This window comes from Hirsutella rhossiliensis (assembly GCF_020360975.1).
Source record: "Hirsutella rhossiliensis strain HR02 chromosome Unknown scaffold00001, whole genome shotgun sequence".
NCBI lineage: Eukaryota > Fungi > Ascomycota > Sordariomycetes > Hypocreales > Ophiocordycipitaceae > Hirsutella > Hirsutella rhossiliensis.
In genome coordinates, this window is record NW_025408667.1 from 6,280,494 (window position 1) to 6,297,043 (window position 16,550).

At 54.6% G+C, this 16,550-nt stretch overlaps 3 protein-coding genes across 3 annotated transcripts; all 3 read left to right on the forward strand.

The window, feature by feature from the left end:
* Window positions 1-6,697: 6,697 nt before the first annotated feature.
* Window positions 6,698-8,884, forward strand: HRG_00795 (ATP-dependent DNA helicase PIF1; the record flags this gene model as incomplete). Its single annotated transcript, XM_044859266.1, has 5 exons — window positions 6,698-6,925; window positions 7,112-7,508; window positions 7,590-8,128; window positions 8,355-8,798; window positions 8,843-8,884. The coding sequence occupies 5 exons, from the start codon at window positions 6,698-6,700 to the stop codon at window positions 8,882-8,884; spliced, it is 1,650 nt and encodes a 549-aa protein (XP_044725666.1).
* Window positions 8,885-9,079: 195 nt separating this feature from the next.
* On the forward strand, window positions 9,080-10,883 carry HRG_00796 (PIF1-like helicase domain-containing protein; the record flags this gene model as incomplete). Its single annotated transcript, XM_044859267.1, has 5 exons — window positions 9,080-9,285; window positions 9,339-10,146; window positions 10,201-10,296; window positions 10,351-10,744; window positions 10,798-10,883. The coding sequence occupies 5 exons, from the start codon at window positions 9,080-9,082 to the stop codon at window positions 10,881-10,883; spliced, it is 1,590 nt and encodes a 529-aa protein (XP_044725667.1).
* A 2,206-nt stretch (window positions 10,884-13,089) lies between these two features.
* HRG_00797 (DDE superfamily endonuclease domain-containing protein) lies at window positions 13,090-14,230 on the forward strand (the record flags this gene model as incomplete). Its single annotated transcript, XM_044859268.1, has 3 exons — window positions 13,090-13,208; window positions 13,258-13,725; window positions 13,807-14,230. The coding sequence occupies 3 exons, from the start codon at window positions 13,090-13,092 to the stop codon at window positions 14,228-14,230; spliced, it is 1,011 nt and encodes a 336-aa protein (XP_044725668.1).
* Between the last annotated feature and the right edge of the window lie 2,320 nt (window positions 14,231-16,550).

The following is a 16,550-nucleotide window of genomic DNA, read 5'->3' on the forward strand; positions in this document are numbered from 1 at the left end:
AAGGCCGGCACCCCGTCTATCGGGTCTCCCAACTCTCCATCTCCGCCACGTCGATCTCGATCTCGGCGTAGTGGGGGTTGCTCCTCTTCAGCCAAACAAGAGCCCTCTCGACGACCCGCCGCCTCACCGACAAGAGACTCGACAGGTCGCTCGGTGCCGGCTTCTCCACGCCCTGCCACGAAACGTGGATCTCGTCCAGTGCTTGCAAAGGGGTGCGGGAGCACCTGGTCGCCAGCTCCTGCACGTTGTTGGGAAACACTGTGATGTGGCCCTTGACGTGCCTCGGATACCTCACGGCCTGCCTCTGCCCGCCCGGAATGCTATATCTCGTGACAAACCCATAGCAGGAGTTGAGCGAGACGAGCTTCTCTTCGACCAGCGTGAGTCCCTTGAGCTCGTCAGGGAACATGTGCTCACAGCCAAGGCGAGTGTGAAGATGGACCGCCGGCGACAGACTCCCGCGCGCCAGGCATCGGGCACACTCCACACACCGACACGGGCTCGCCTTCGGAAAGCAGCTCCGGCATGAAAATGGTGAGCGGCCGCCCTCTGGCACGCAGCTTGACAGCCATTGATCCCATCTGATCTCCTCAGCTCTTTTCTCGTACGCTTGCGGTAGCACATCATGCAGGTCCGTATCGGCAACGTGCTCGCATCGTGGAACGCCTGATAAAAATCCCGCACCGTCGACACCTTCCTGTCGTGCGGTATTGGCGTACACCACGTCTGATCGTTAGACAGCCTCTCCTTCATGGCGAAGTCTTCCTCCAAAAAACGCAGCACACTCGCCAGGTCTTCGGCCCGCAGCTCCCGACTCCTCTGCCTTCCGATTCCACTCCGAATCTGTTTTCTCGGGCGCTCGTCCGGACCAGGAAGACGTTTTCTTCTCCCGCCTCCGGGCCGCCTCCGGGCCGCCTCCGATCCATGATTTCTTCTCTCCGTGGCTGATTCGCTTCTTCGCAAGCCGTCGGATGCGGCAGCTTTGGCGACGACTGCCCGACTACGTGCGCATCCTGACACGCCATCCGGCCCTTTGCACTGGACAGGCACCGGGCCGTGCTGGCGAACGTTTTCCACGCCGAACCTTGACCTCAGTCCTTGCCCTTTCCAGCACTCTCCTCGTTCTTGCTGCCGATCAAACTGCACGGGCTCCCAGCCGCCACCCGCGATGAGCCGCCCACCTCCCTTTGCTGCAGCCTCCGCCCGCTCAGCGAAGCGTCCGCTGGCTCTGCCGCGGCGTCGCCCACCCCACAGGAGACGGCCCCGGATGCTGCGCCGTACCTGCTGCGTTGGAGACACCCCTGCGGCCTGGTACTCCCTTTACCCGCCAACTCCGTCCCCGACGGCGCTTGGGCAAACCAGACGCAATCGCTGCTGCTAATTGCCCGTTTTCTCTTAAGTTGTCGAATACCGGCTCCCTAGGCTGGATGGATCGAAGCTTCGGTACCTCCTTCGAATGAACACTCGGGACATCGCCCGCCGCCGCCGTAACACGTTGCTCCTCATCTTCAGGATCTCCTCCTGAGGCAGAAAGTGCCGATGAGGAGCGGACGATCAGAGTCCGCTACCCCATATCTCCACGTTCCTAGGCAACAGGGCCTCGGAAGCTGACCCGGTGACTGATGTTGCGCGGAACTTCCGCTGCTAACCATATTATGGAACTTCCGTGCTCTGTTTGACCGCAACCGCCTCGCGGCGGTCTTCTCGGCAACGACCTCGCAATTGCTTCTGCGTGCTGTCTCCATGCGGTGTCTTCAACCACAGGTTTCTAGGCTGAATCGGCCGGAACGTTGATGCCGCATTCGCCCGTGATTCGTATCTTCGTAACCGTCCCAGGCTCTCCCCCCGTGCTCTGCGGCCCCTCTCAGAAGCTGCCACCACATCTACACCGGCTCCTGTCGCACCATCTCCGAGCCCCGAACCCGACCCGCTCACGTTCTCACCCTCTTCTCCATCCCCGACTGACAACGAACAGGCTTCAGGGTGAGCAACCGCCTCGCTTAACTTCACTGCAGGACTGTCCGCCATGCTGCTGCCTCCTCGACGTCGACTGCCGTAAATTGGCAACAGGCTATAAAGCTTTGGCTCCGGAGCACCTCCACTTGGACAGTCTCGCTTGTTGACGACGCTACTTCTCCCGAATGGGAAGCTCCTTAGCCATCACTTCCTCATGGCCGTGGCATTTCTTCCCTCCTATAAAATGCTTCCCTATGGTACCGAGGCGATGCAATACTACCCCTCTATATTCCCCCGTTACCATGCCTATCTATGTGCGTCCACCGTCCCGGCCTCGCCTGGTCTCCACGTGCGACCTGCTACCCCGGCTTTGCCAAAAGCGACCCTTCCATCGCCGTGCTCTCTTTTGCGCACTCCAGCGAATCCCTGGCCACTGCCGACCTCCGGCACATGGAGATGGCCGCGACAACCGCCTGCCGCACACTTCAAACCATACTCTTCAGCCCTTCCAACACCATCCTACCAACCTTGCGCATCAGTTCACCATCAATACCCGCCAATCCGCCTCGTCGAGCAACAGCCACAAGGCTGCCGGCGATAACATGTCCATGACGTCCTCATGCAGCCGGACTACCCTTCTAGATTTGCTCCTCGCCAGCACCAATGTCGCATCAACGGCCTTAATGCTAAAGCGATAGCCAGGACCCCTGCCTGTCCTCTTGTAGTCGCTAGCCACCGGAGTCTCGACTTGCAAACCCTCTTGAAAGTTCTCGTGACCAACTCGCATCCTCCTCCTCAGGTCGACCCATATATCCGACTTCACCGTGTCCCAATAGTAGACTCGACACGGTCGGCACCCGCCTCGCTCAGCCGCACGCAATGCCCATCCAACTACCGACGACCGTCAAAAGGAGTCCTGCAATACTACCATAACCTCTTTCTTTCCTTCACTCATTCGTTATTGCCCCTTTGCTATCTACTCCATGCAACGATGACACCGAAGGGGACTACTGGACTTTCTTTCTCCGCAGTCTTACCCACACTAACCTTACCGTTCGCCGACCTCCAACTTCTCGCAACATAGCCATCACCCCTACTCAACTTCCAACCCCCGGCTCCCTACTTCACTCACGACCACAGAACCAGATGGTCGAGACTGCTCGAGAACCTCGCCAGCTCATTCCCGCATACCCCCGCTTCTGATCTATCACCTAGGTAGCATTCACTGACTCTCAAGTCTCCCGACCCGAGCCACGAGCCCTCTTTCGAGCAGCAAGAAAACCTGCTTTATAGGATGCCTACCTCTACTCTGCCTAACCCCTCCTTTACACTTCCACGGTGACCACATCTGCCATGTTCTCACGATGTCGGCCTCCCAGCTCAACGTCGATACCTCGTCCTCCCCGCGGCAACCTCTTGACAGCCAGAAAATGCTGGCGCCGACATGTCCATGATGGCCTTTGTCCAGCCCGGCTGCCCGTCTAGGTTCGCCTACCAGAATGAGCATCGTGTCAAAGGGCTCAACGCAGAAACCCTAGCGAGGGTCTTCCTTCCAACGCCCTCATGGCTGTCGACTCCAGAGTATGCAGCAATCCGGTCAGATCCTGACAATCCATCGACCTGCATCTTCTTGAGCCTTAATATTTCCATATACAACCAACAGATAATCCCTCGGAATGGACCGAGCAGTGGTTCTTTATGGTCGGCCGTGTTCATCCCTTTGCCCTGACGTGGGAAATCGAGCGACGTGATAGCTTCGAGTCGGAGGATGACAACATTACAGAATACACCATCCCGGCTCTCATCGTCCGCGACCACAGCTACCAGCCGTAGGTGTATGCTCCAGACCTCCGTCACCACTACCATCTCTGACGATGGCCACAGAGTCATCCTCGCACCCTCGGCTCGGCGGATGCCTTCCCAGCGATACAACCCATTGTCTCCTTCACGGGACCTGTCATCGGTTCCGGCCGCGACCTTCTGCATGGAAACTCGGCTGCGGCCCTTGACGACACCCAGCTGAGCTGTTGCGGCTTTGTCCAGCTCTCGACCTTTATCTGTCCTGGGATTCCGGGCAAACACCCTTCAAGGGCTTTCATCCCTTTCAACTTTTCGTCATCTTCCCATTCACGCCAATCCTTGGACCTCCCTATGCAAGAAGATGACCGAGAGGCGCGATAGCCAGTTCCAGCCGAACGCTCTCCTCACCTGCACGGGCAAAATCGCCGGCTTACTCGATCACCAGATCATGACACATGCCCCGGCCTTCGAGCAAGACTATATCTTCATCGTCGTCCCCGATACATGGACTTTCCTTGACAGGGCCATGTCCAACCAGGCTTCTGCGACACAGCTACTGCCGACGACACCCAAGGGCTCAGTCGGCAACCCCTCGGACTATAGCGATGCGTTGGCCAGGTTTACCTCTACCAAAAAACGCAATGCCGCCCCAAGCGGCGCCTCCCCCACGCCGCCTGCATCTAGGTCAGTCGATCCCCTTATGATGACATCAAAGCGGTCATTGCCCGATCCCGACCAAACCCCAACCAAGAGACCGCGACTTTCTCCAGAAATTTCCACCATAGTCGCCGCCTGTGATAGTCGAGGCCCCGCCAAATCCGACACTTCCTCCCTTCTGTCCCACGAAGACCCCGGAGACTCAGAGACGGACACCGAGCCAGTCAATCACCCAGCCACATCCGCCTCTGGCCCTATCAGACCTCCGGCGTCAATCTCTTCCCGACCCCACCGCGCCCGACATCCGCCCAAGAATATTCTGTAAAGCAACGAACGAAACAACACAACATGACAAGGAACATGTTTCATCATCCTCAAACTCAAGTGCGAAAGGCCCTAATGGGATATTTCCTTCTCCTCTTGCTCTCCTTTTCACAAAGACAATCCAGTCAAAACTTCTCCAATATACTCCTTATTCTGTTTATATCCACCACTTATAGCACCTGTAAATCCTCAGAGCCTTCCACTCGCCCACATGCATTACCCACCCACAACTCTCTTCACCCCTGCCGCCTCTCCACGCCCTTTGCGCCTTTGCAAAGCAAAATCTCCCTTGCAGCGGCCTAGGCTGCCTCTCTGACGCTCTGTCTCGATTTCACTCACGATAATGCTCTACGTCTCTCGCCGGATCTCCATCTCATATCTCTTATCTCACTCTTCTTCCTGTCTTCCTCTCACTTCCCCTGTCTCCTATCTCCTGTCGCCAACTCTCTCCTCTCCCCGACTTTCTCCTGTCGCCATCGCCAACTTTCGTTCCGAAAGGCCTCTTTGCGCGAGCCGCGGCTGGCGAGCCTTCCCCTCGTGCGCAACCCCCGTTGGGTTGCCTCTCCTGTTCAGTCAGAAAGAAGAGCATAAACGCTCTTCTGATTGGCTACTTGGCCTCCCCTGTCCTCAACTCGTGAACGAATTGGTCGGCTGATAACGCCACCAAATGAAGGCCCACTACAAACCCCTGAGCGTTGACTGGGTAACTAGAGAGCTCTCGGAGAGCTCGCTGACAGCTTTCAGTTCTTCTTTTCTTCAACGTAATCAATTTGATGGTTTATACGCACGCTTCTACTTCCCTTTCCCGTCGAATCTATCGAACCCATCGGTTTGCTAACGGTATTTAGGTTCGCATATCACCTCGACAGCCGACCTACCCGGGCAAGCAATACAGTTTCCTCCCAGATCGTTTAGATCTGAGCCAACTACCTCAAAGACAGTCTCCCTATCGAGATCCACCACGGTCTCGGACCTCTCGACCATCCGACAGCTCTCCTAGCATCACCAAGCCCTCGCAAAGCCTCCCTGCCCGAACGATATCTAGCAGTCAAAGTGTATAAGAGGTGGATATATATACGGCCAGATGGAGAACGATACGCCCCAGGCAGTCCGCAACTGCCGTACCTGCAAGCAAGACGTGCCTGAAGTCGAGTTTCGAAGCGTCAAGGACCCTACAAAGTTTACAAGAGAGTGTGTCAACTGTAGGGCACGCCGAAGGGAGCGGTTACCCGAATTCCGAGCCGTCCTTGCCGCCGTGCGGAATATCGCCTCGAGGCCATCGCCACGCAGAGCCTCGAAGAGGACCGACTCAGTAGCTAACCTGACGCCTCCGAGGCGGACTGCACCAATGCCTGCGTCTTCGAACGGCTTACAGCCTCCTACGACGCCTGATTTACTCCGTTGCCTGGTGCCCGCACCCTCGAGAATGCCTAGACCTCCGCTGGGGCCTTCTACCCCAAGCGCTGTAGAGGGACCTTCCCCCATCCCTCCTACCCCTGGCCTGCCAACAGTAGTTCTGGGCACGCCGATTCAAGACACTGCTTCTACAGCTCCTGTCGTGCAAGGCACTCCCATACCACAGGAATCGCTTCCTACCACTCCTTCATTATTGCCACAGGGTCATCACCGCGGCCGGTATACTCGTCAAGGCATACAGCCTCAAGCGCGACTGTTTGATCAGAGTATTGATCCGCCCTTTACAGGTGACCTTAATCTGCCCGCCCTTAGTGACGAAGATCAGGCGCTTGTGCGGGAATTCTATACTGCCCTAAATGACGACAAGATGCATAGTTGCATTCGCTGCCAGGAGCGTTGGTTCGATATGAAGCGAAATAGCTCGAAAATCTGCAGTCGCTGCATTGGTCGAGACAGGAAGAAAGCCCCTAACGAGCCCTACTTCTTTAGCGCTGCGAATAACCTTGACTTTGGGCAAGTCCCCGCCAATCTACCTGATCTAACGATGGTCGAGGAGATGCTCATCGCTAGGGTTCACGTGCATGTGAAAGTCTTGCAGGTGCGTGGCGCTCAATACAAATATCGCGGTCACGTTGTCCACTTCCTTCGCAATGTTGGCAGGCTCTTTGAAGAGCTCCCAGTCCTACCTGAAGAGCTAGATATCGTCCTCCTGCGGCCTCCTAATATGCAGGGCGACCCTCGCTTCCGGCAACAGTTTGCTCGCGATTTCCGGGTACGTCGCTCATGCCTGTCGGCCTGGCTGCATTACCTACACCGTCACCACCCGGGCTATCGCGATATCGTTGTGAGCCAGAATCGCCTGCAACGGATTCCTCTTGATGGCAGCATAGTTGCTTCCATTGCCAGCCAAGTGGCTGACACAGCTGACGGCGAGGCCCCCCAAGGTCCCGTTGAGGAGGTTGTGGAAGAGGACCCTAGCGATGCCGATGCATCAGCGATCCCGAATTCGCAGGTCACTGATACCGAATTGAACGCTCTGCAGCCCCGATTTCTTGATGGGACCCCTAACCCTGAGCGCATGACTGATCTGGAGTATATGCCGCGTAGTGCGCAGACTCAACACCAGATGCCACTGCCTTCCATTCGCAGGACCCCTATCGACGAATTCAACTGTTCCCGGCCGCTGTTAACGCTCGCCTTCCCTACCCTCTACCCTGACGGCAAGGCCGACTTCGTGGAGCCTCGCTTACGGAGCATCACGTATCAGGACTACCTTGGCCATGTGATGAGTTGGCATGACGGACGTTTTGCCCGCCATAAGACGTGGCCTTTCGTCGCCCTCAATACGATGTTACGTGCGCAGGTCCGAAAGCGAAGTGACTACTTCGTCAAGCAACGCGACAGCCGCCGTCAACCCCTTACCCGCGCCGACCTAGAGGAAGCGATGGCTGAGCCTGACGAGCCGGAGGCTCAGGCCCTGATCCAGTCAATCACGCGCCAAGCCGCGGTAATCAGGGGCACCCGGCCGTATTGGTATAAGCAAAGGAAGGAATTGGAAGCATATGCCTATAATCTAGGCAAGCCTGGTCTTTTCGCTACTGCAAGTGCAGCCGATCATCACTGGGAATCCCTATACCGTCATATGCCTCGATTTGACGAGTGGCAAACAGCTCCTGAGGTGGCGCGGATGGCTCTATCCCGGCAACTGCTGCGGGACAACGCCCACATCGCTGCTTACCACTTCCATAAGCGTTATACGCTATTTAGGACTATTGTCCTGAAGCAGAAGTTCAACCTAACGGACTCTTGGGGCCGCTACGAGTGGCAGGGCAGGGGTTCCAGTCACCACCACGGCCTATATTGGCTAAGCGGCCACCCAGACTTAGATCCTGACAACGATCCGTCCCGGGAGCAATTCGCCCGCATCTGGGGATATCACGTATCTGCTGTCAACCCAGAGCCTCAGCGAATACAGGCGCCTGGGGAAGGGAATCCCCTGATCGGCAATCTATTGGAGCAGCCCCTACGGTTCAGTTCCTATCAATGGTGGTCAACCGCGTGCAACGCCACCGCTGCAACAACTACTGTATGCAGCTCAATAAGCATACCAAGCAGGTGGAGTGCCGCTTTGGATTTCCTCACGGACAGCGCCTGCTAGCCTCCCTTGACAAGGTTCCTCATTCTAAGCACTGGAACTTCAGGGCGAGAGGAACGATGGCCAGATTAACCACTACAACCGCTTGCTTACCGTTGCGTGGCTAGCCAATACAGATGTTTCGCCCTGCACGAGCCTCCAGCAGGTAATCGATTACGCGGCCAAATACTGCTCCAAGTCGGAAAAGAAGAGCGAGTCTTTTGCCCAGATCGGGAAGGCCCTGATGCCCCGGGTCAAGGACCACAACCCCCTTATTTCTTTCACGTCAAAGCTCCTTAATCAGCTGGTTGCTGAGCGGGATTACTCGAAGCAGGAGGTCAGCCACTTGCTCCTCGGCCTGCCGTTACAGGAAGGCTCACGAACCTGCCTGTACGTTGACTGCCGTAATCCTGACAGGCATTCCCGCTCCCTCCGTATTGACGGCGATGAGGTTGACGAGGCCCCCAACGTTTACGAAAAGTACACTCAACGCCCGGAAGCCCTAGCGGACGTAAGCTATGTCTCCTTCCTCAAGTGCTGGAATTTCCGTCCTAGGGACCCTTCCAAGTGGAAGCAATGGCAGCTAGGCAACGTTAACGGCAGGTCTCGTGTGTTGGTTTACTTTCCTCGCTATCAGGCTGGTCCAGAAGGTCAACAGTGGCCAGATTACTGCCGTGTAAAGCTAACATTAAACCACCCCACATCGGCGGGTTGATGATCTCCTCACATTTGACGGCCAGCTTTTTGGTTCTCACGCTGAGGCCTTCTCCTATTGTTGGCAGCACCACAGTCATGGTGATGACCATTACGGTCGGCCAAAAGAGGCTCGATTACAGCCCCAAGATGATCAATATGAGGCTCTGCCTGTGGAGGAAGAATTTGACGACGAAGACTGGATTCGCCTCGCCGCCCTTTTACCTGGGAACCCCCTTACCCAGGAAGATCTTGACCTTCTTGGCCGCCGCGATATCGACGTCAATTACGACTGGACACGGCATGTGGGTACATATCCGGAACTTCGAGATAGCTACTGGAAAGACCTTATCGCTAGCCACCCCATGGCCAACGATGTGGAGGTCCTTGGCCCTCACTGGCGTAATACGCTGAATCCGCAACAACGACTCGTGTACGACACGTTCATGGGTCACTTCCAGGCGCAAAATCCTACTCAAATCCTTCTCCACGTTGATGGTGGTGGTGGCACCGGCAAGTCGTTCCTTATCAAGGTGCTTTCCTCCCATCTTCAGGCGGCCGCCCTACCGAATCCTAGCCCTATTTGCCGCGTAGCGCCAACAGGCGTTGCGAGTAACCAGATACAGGGCAGCACCATTCATTCATTGCTACGCCTCCCAGTAGGTGGTGTTTTTACCGACCTTCCCCCAGCCGACGCAGCCGCCCTTCAGTCCCGCCTACGGCACGTCAAATACCTCGTGATCGATGAAAAGAGCATGCTGGGGATTGAGCAGCTCGCGCGGATCGATTCCCGTCTGCGACAGGCCTTTCCACAGCGTAGCTTCGAGTTCTTTGGTGGTATGAGCGTCTTGCTTGTGGGTGATTTCTTCCAGTTACCACCAGTCCGGCAAAAGCCCCTGTATTCGACTAGCACCAGCCTGTCTGCGTTGGAAAGGAGAGGGCATGTGGCCTACCGGTTATTTGACCGCACCGTCTTCCTGACCACAGTACAGCGCCAGGCTGGTGATGATCAGGCCCAGTTCCGTCAGGCGTTGCAGGAACTGCGTGAAGTCAAGTTATCCATACCGTCCTGGAACCTCCTTAGCAGTCGGGTACAGGCCAGGCTAACGCAGAGCGAGGTTGACAGCTTCAGGGCCGCCTTGCGGGTGTATTCTACAAGGGCGCGGGTCAACGAATACAATTACGAGCATATGGTTCATCTAAACTCCCCGGCAATACAGGTGGAGGCAAAGAATCAGGGCAAGGGCGCGGGGCAGGCACCAAGCGACAATGCTGGCAATCTATCTAACAAGTTCCCTGTTGCTAAGGGCGCCAGGGTAATGCTCACTACTAACCTATGGCAGCCAGCTGGCCTAGTTAACGGTGCCCAGGGTACTGTATACGATATCGCCTGGAACTCAGGCGCCGAGCCATTGGAAGATCCCCCGGCCGTTATTATGGTGGACTTTGATAGCTACGACGGACCGCCATATCTAACAACTAACGAGGGCAGGAAAATCTCACCCATCCTCCCAGTCAGGCGAGACTTCCTTGTGGGCAACGAGACCTGCGCTCGCACGCAGTTTCCCCTGATGGTGGCGTTTGCCATCACTGTTCACAAATGCCAGAGCCTAACGAAGGATCAAATAGTTACTGATCTCGCTACACGCGACTTCCAGGCCGGCATTAGCTATGTTGCTGTCTCACGGGTTACGTCGCTGCAAGGCTTACTCCTCGAGGCGCCTTTCGATCGTCAGAGCCTCTATAACCACACGCCGACGGAAGGTTTACACGTCTGCGTTTTCTACGTACCGCGTTCACGACTAACTATAAGGCAGGGATGAAGATGCGCCTCGCTGACCAACAACGGCGTCAGGCTCAACAGCTGACCGACGCACCATATACACCACGCTACCTTGACTAAACGACATCTTCCTCTCGGCTGTAGGGAAAAGGGAGGTTCGATATATAGTATATAGTTTATAGTTAGGTTGGGCCTGTTAGGAAGTAGTAGAGACTCCTAACTATCAATTCCCTTAGTGCAGGTTTGGAGCGATTTAAACAGCTGGTTGCCCGCGGCAGGCGAATGGGGGGTTCTAGGGGGTCTCCCCCTAGGAAAGTGAATTGCAGGTATACGATATTTACCCTTCGGGCTGGATATTCAGCCGTTGAGCCCCTTGCCTTGGCAACTTAATGGGTGTTCGAAGTATTTTAGGTTCTCCAATCAGCAGGCAAGAAAGGTTCTCCAATCAGAAGCCAAGATTTTCGAGGGTGAAGTAGTTTTGGGTTTTTTTCCCGTCCAGAAGAGCCTTTCGTTCCTCAAGGCAAAGGGGAAGGGGGTTGTGGCTCGCAGGGCAAGAAAATCCTTTCGTCACTCGTTCCTCGTTCCTCAAGGCAAAGCTCACATTACATCCGCCGAAGCAGCAATCTTGTCGGCCTGCAAGAGCTCGACTCGCAGCGTGAACATTCATTCTTCTTTTGAAGACCCCTGACACATCCTTATACGTGACAGTAATCACTTTGTCCAAGTCGCATTTGACCTTGCTCGTGCTCTTGAACCGTCACAACAAGCACTTAGTTGGCCGCCTAGGTGCTTCGCACTTAGCTTCAGCCAACGGGTATATTTGATTTGATTTATTTGTTTGCAAGTCTGAGCTGCGCAATTGGTCTGGCGAGGTTGTTAGTGAACGTTATCAAATGGGAAGTTGAACGCGTTATAAGCTCACATCACAACAGGTGATTCTCCAGCGAGCGCCGTTCGGGCAGAGGAGGAAGCGGACACGTAGGAGGTGGACCCGGGTAGGGAGGGAGATGAGACGGTCGCGCAGCGCACATCCTGCGCTATATTCACCTGCTGTTTTTACCGGCGCAGATATAAACTCTTGGGGAACGGCAGACTTCGAAGTTTTGAGATACTCTTTGGTGAAAGATAGTCGTGCTTGCTTCAAGCATGGAGTGCGGCAGCTAGCAGTTAAATAGTTGGGAACACGAAGCTACATAGTCTTCTGTGCCAGGCAAAAACTATTCGTTCAAGAGCATGAAAAGCACCGCCATGTTCCGCAAGGTTAAGATTAGCGACGAAATACCTGTACAGTAACAATTTCCAGTCCTTGATTTTGACATGTTGGTGGAAACGGATATTATCCTTGACAGTTTCGTGGAACTAAGCGCTTTCTATTACACGGTGGAAATCATTGCGTAAATCACACTACTAGCTACTGGTAGCTGCATCTGCTGGAATACATTCCTCTTCGCTGGTCCAATTAGCGACTGCGCCATGCATGGAGGAGCAAAGTAGTGTACTGAAGCGAGGGTTGGGTATGTTCTACATGGCAGTCAGAACTAACTCCGGCCTTCATCATTGGTAGCCTGAGCACATGTATCTGTCGTGAAAACGGGTTAACGATCTAAGTCCGAAGGTTACTCTCAGCAAGCTGAGAGCGCGGGCGGAAGGATAAGGGCAGGCACAATTGAGTCCAAAACGATGATGCATGTTTTCTATCCAAGTCCCTGCACGTAGATCCCGGCATCCCCCGCTTTTCGGCACCCCGCAAAAGCTCGACAACCTCACCGCTACTCCAACTTCAATCGCGCACGCCTCCACCAATGTTGCTTCAATTTCTGCCAAACTTGGCAAGCTTTTAATCCGGTAGTTGATGGCTAAGTATACCGAGTCTGATATTCATGACGCGATTGAGGCCATCGCAAATGGAATATCCGCGAAAAAGGCCTCCCGACAATGGGGTGTCCCAAGGGCAACTCTCTATGACCGAATGCATGGCCGCGAATGTAGAAAAGATGCGTTTTCTTCTCTTCAGAGGCTTTCCCAGACGCAGGAAAATCAGCTTACCGAATGGGTTCTCATCCAGGACGCCCTGGGGCTCCCTCCCACGCACTCGCAGATCAGGCAGTTCGCACAGCGCATGTTGGCTGTCAAGGGAGACCACGGCCCGCTCGGAAAACACAGGATGCAAGCATTTTTGAGGCGGAATCCTGCAACTCGGACCCAGAAGTGCCATCACAGATATTCTGCCCTTGTCAATGGCGCGTCTACCGAGGTAATTCGGCCTTGGTTCAACAATTTCTTCCTTCCTGAGATTCAGGCAATTAAGCCCGAGAACAGGTACAACATGGATGAAGCGGGTATCATGGAAGGGCTGGGAGAGAATGGATTGGTTGTTGGCAATGCAGAAAAACGGTCTGTTCAGAAGAAAACGCCTGGTGCTCGGGTCTGGACGTCGTTCATCGAGTGCGTCTCAGCCACGGGCACCTTCCTCCCTCCTCTCGTCATGTTCAAGGGCAAATCGGTCCAGCAACAATGGTTTACAAGACCTCAGTCTCTTTAGAGACTGGCAATTCACTGCGACGAAGAACGGCTGGACTTCCGACCAGACGGCGGTGGAGTGGCTCGAAAAGGTGTTCATCCCGAAGACCCGGCCATCCGACTCTTTGGAGCGAAGACTGCTAGTACTGGACGGCCATGGTAGCCACGAGACAGTTGACTTCATGTATCTATGCTACCAGCATAAGATTCATCTTCTTTTTCTGCCTCCCCACACCTCTCATGTGTTGCAACCGCTCGATTTGTCTGTCTTCTCCCCTCTTAAGCATTACTACCGCAAACAGGTCGGATTTCTCAGCCTCTTGACCGATTCGAGCCCGGTCGGTAAGCAAAACTTTCTTTCATGCTACCAGAAAGCACGCGAGCAAGCGCTCACTGCGTCAAACATCAAGGGTGGCTGGAAAGCGACGGGTTTGTGGCCGGTGTCGGTGGCGAAGCCACTTCTGAGCCCTCTTCTGCTGGAGAACAGCAACAAGCGTAAGAAGGCACCGGAAAATGCTCCCAGTACATCAAACACACCTTACTCTACCGATAATTGGCAGTCGGCAGCATCTCAGATTGCGTGGTCGACTCCGAGGCGGTCTCAAGATTTGAAGGTCCAAGTGCTTCAATTCAACCAGCTGGACGATGATGTGCCCACGAAGCGACTGCTGTTCAGGAAGATCACAAAGGGTTTTGATGAGAAGGATGGCCTTTTGGCAAAAGCTCAATTGCAGATTCAGGCGCTGGAAACACAATTGGCGGCCGTCAAGCCGAAGAAGAGGAAGAAGGTGGAAACGAGTCCGAATTCGAGGTTCGCCGATATCGAGGCGATACAGCGGGCGCAGGAGGAGGTCAATGCAGCTGGGAATGAAGACTCTGATGGAACCGAGGCGGAGCTTTCAGAAATTGGTAATGATTGTATTGTGGTGCATGTTGGGGGCGAGTAAACGGCGATTGAATTGATGGTTGTCAAAACGGATGGAAATTTTTTGGGGTGCCGATAACAGGGGGGTGCCGATTTCTATGTGCAGGGACTTATCTGTGCGTGCGACATTTAGGGGGTATTTATACGAATAGATACCTATCTGGGACCCGTGGAGGCCCTGAATCAGGGCCAATTCCCGTGTATCCCGATTAGGGCAATGTTCCTCTACTGTATCGATATCTGACTCAAGTCCCTGTGTCTGACCTGCCTCTTTCACCGGAGTTTATACGTGTGCGGATTAGACCGTCAGTCTGCTCCCTCTGACAGTTACCTAGTCGGGCTGACTCTAGCAAAGGTGACTGAGAAGGATGAATAATGTTGTTGTTAAGCGGTGGTATCGAACCTTCTAGATGACAACGTCATCTAGGCGGGCTGGGTGGCGACATCGCCACCAGAAGGCAGCCACAGGTGACAGAACTATAAGAAGTCGCTTTTTGTTAGAGAGGAGGAAGAATCTAAGGACAAGGAACTTAATGAATTCATCACTTGCATCCTCTCTTCGCGAGAGTATCACAAGCTGGGTCGGCCAATTAAGATATTTGCGAAGGCTCCCTGATGCAGCTAGTCTCTAGCCAGTGTCTAGAGTGCCTCTAACACCACCAATTTAACACCCATTAATGGCCAATACGGCCCAAAAGCTAGATGGGGCGTTTGCGACAAGATACCGGTATCCCCAGAGGTTTTGCGGCGCACAGATCCCTATCTTTACCCCGTCACCTAGCTGTCACCGCGCCATCATCACGGTCAAACCTTCTTCTGTAGCCTAGGCCCCTAGCGCGATCGACATTTGGATGTGATCGACTTGCAAGTGGATTATGGCTGCCGCATGGAAGCACAGGGTCTGCGGGGCTAAATTACCTAACACTTGTCTTTATATGGCTGTTGCCCGAGAATGTTCCCGACTATTTTATCATCGAGGTTTCCAATTAACTGTGCAAGGTCACTTTGAGGAGTTCGAGCAGATCGGTACACACTAGACGTTTCATTGTTTTTCGGTCGGTGAAGGCTAGCGCGAAGACAAGGCTGGACTAGATAGAGGCAGCAATTACCTGAAAGAGTTTAGACCAAATATACTGCGTTAGGCCGTTCGCGGTATCAGCTGGGGCTAATGATCCCTTGTAATGCTCTTGTCTTTGGTCGGATTCACGGATGGGGCCCCTAGTCTCCCGTTGGTTGGATATGCCGGAGTCAACTCCGTGCAATTCCCGATCGTGCATGCAACTTATTTTAGTTTGCATAAACGGACTTGGTGTACCGCGCCGCGCCCCATATTTATTTGGAACTCGCGAGCGCGCCCCACCGTATGTCATCCAGCAGGCTTGTTTCATTGGACGAATCTCGACGGAGCCAACGCCGAACATGTGACGGAGAAAATGCTAGTTCTGCGCTAGTAGAGAGGTGCACTGACATCACGATTACGGATAGAAGCCTCAAGGCTATGGCAAGACACTAACCAACAACTTCGCTGAAGTGCGTCTCGAACGGGACGCTGGCAATGCAAGTTTTGGCTCCTAGTCATTTTCTCACAAACGGCTTCGAGACCCCGCGTCTCCCACCTTCACTTCCCTTTCTTCTTATCTTTACTTTGGCACTATCCTGGCGATGACGTGTTAACCCGGCTTCTGGTTGCACAGCACCCATCCAACGAGTGCGCAACGCAACTACGGCACCGGATCACCCGGAATACAACCAACCAACGCAACTCAGCCCATCGCTAGAACAGTCGAGACCAATTTTGACAGAAACCTTCATACGAAATACTTCGACTTATTGAAGCTTGAACATTTCGACCGTGTGTGATGCGCTAATTGTATGCGGTAGGCATCGGCTTCGACTTTTATCATCGCTGTCGCCAGCCCAGCGTATGCCCAACCTCGATCTGACAGTAATCCGAAACACCGGCGTCAATTCCCATTTCCCAGTCCTCGAAAAATTAAAGCTGGGCTCCCGCAATGGCTGGTCTTCCGGCCCCACCAGCGGCCTCCGATGTCACGGCACCCGCTCCCCATCCTGACTGGCACGAGCGGGCTTCCAGACTTGGACGATGGAAGTTGCTCCGACGCGAACCAAGAGTAGGTGCGCACAGCCCCATACGTCAGCGTACTGCCTAACGCGTTGTACAGGGTTCTCAACTGGGGCCAGCACTCACGAGTATTCCGAGCATCCAGTCGCTGGGTCCAGGGTCGTCTTGGACTGCGAGGGCGGCGGTGTTCCCTCTTTCTCTCCCAGTACTTTCGTCAATTGCGGAGACATCGGACGAGGAGGCCGCGGCGGGAGGTCAT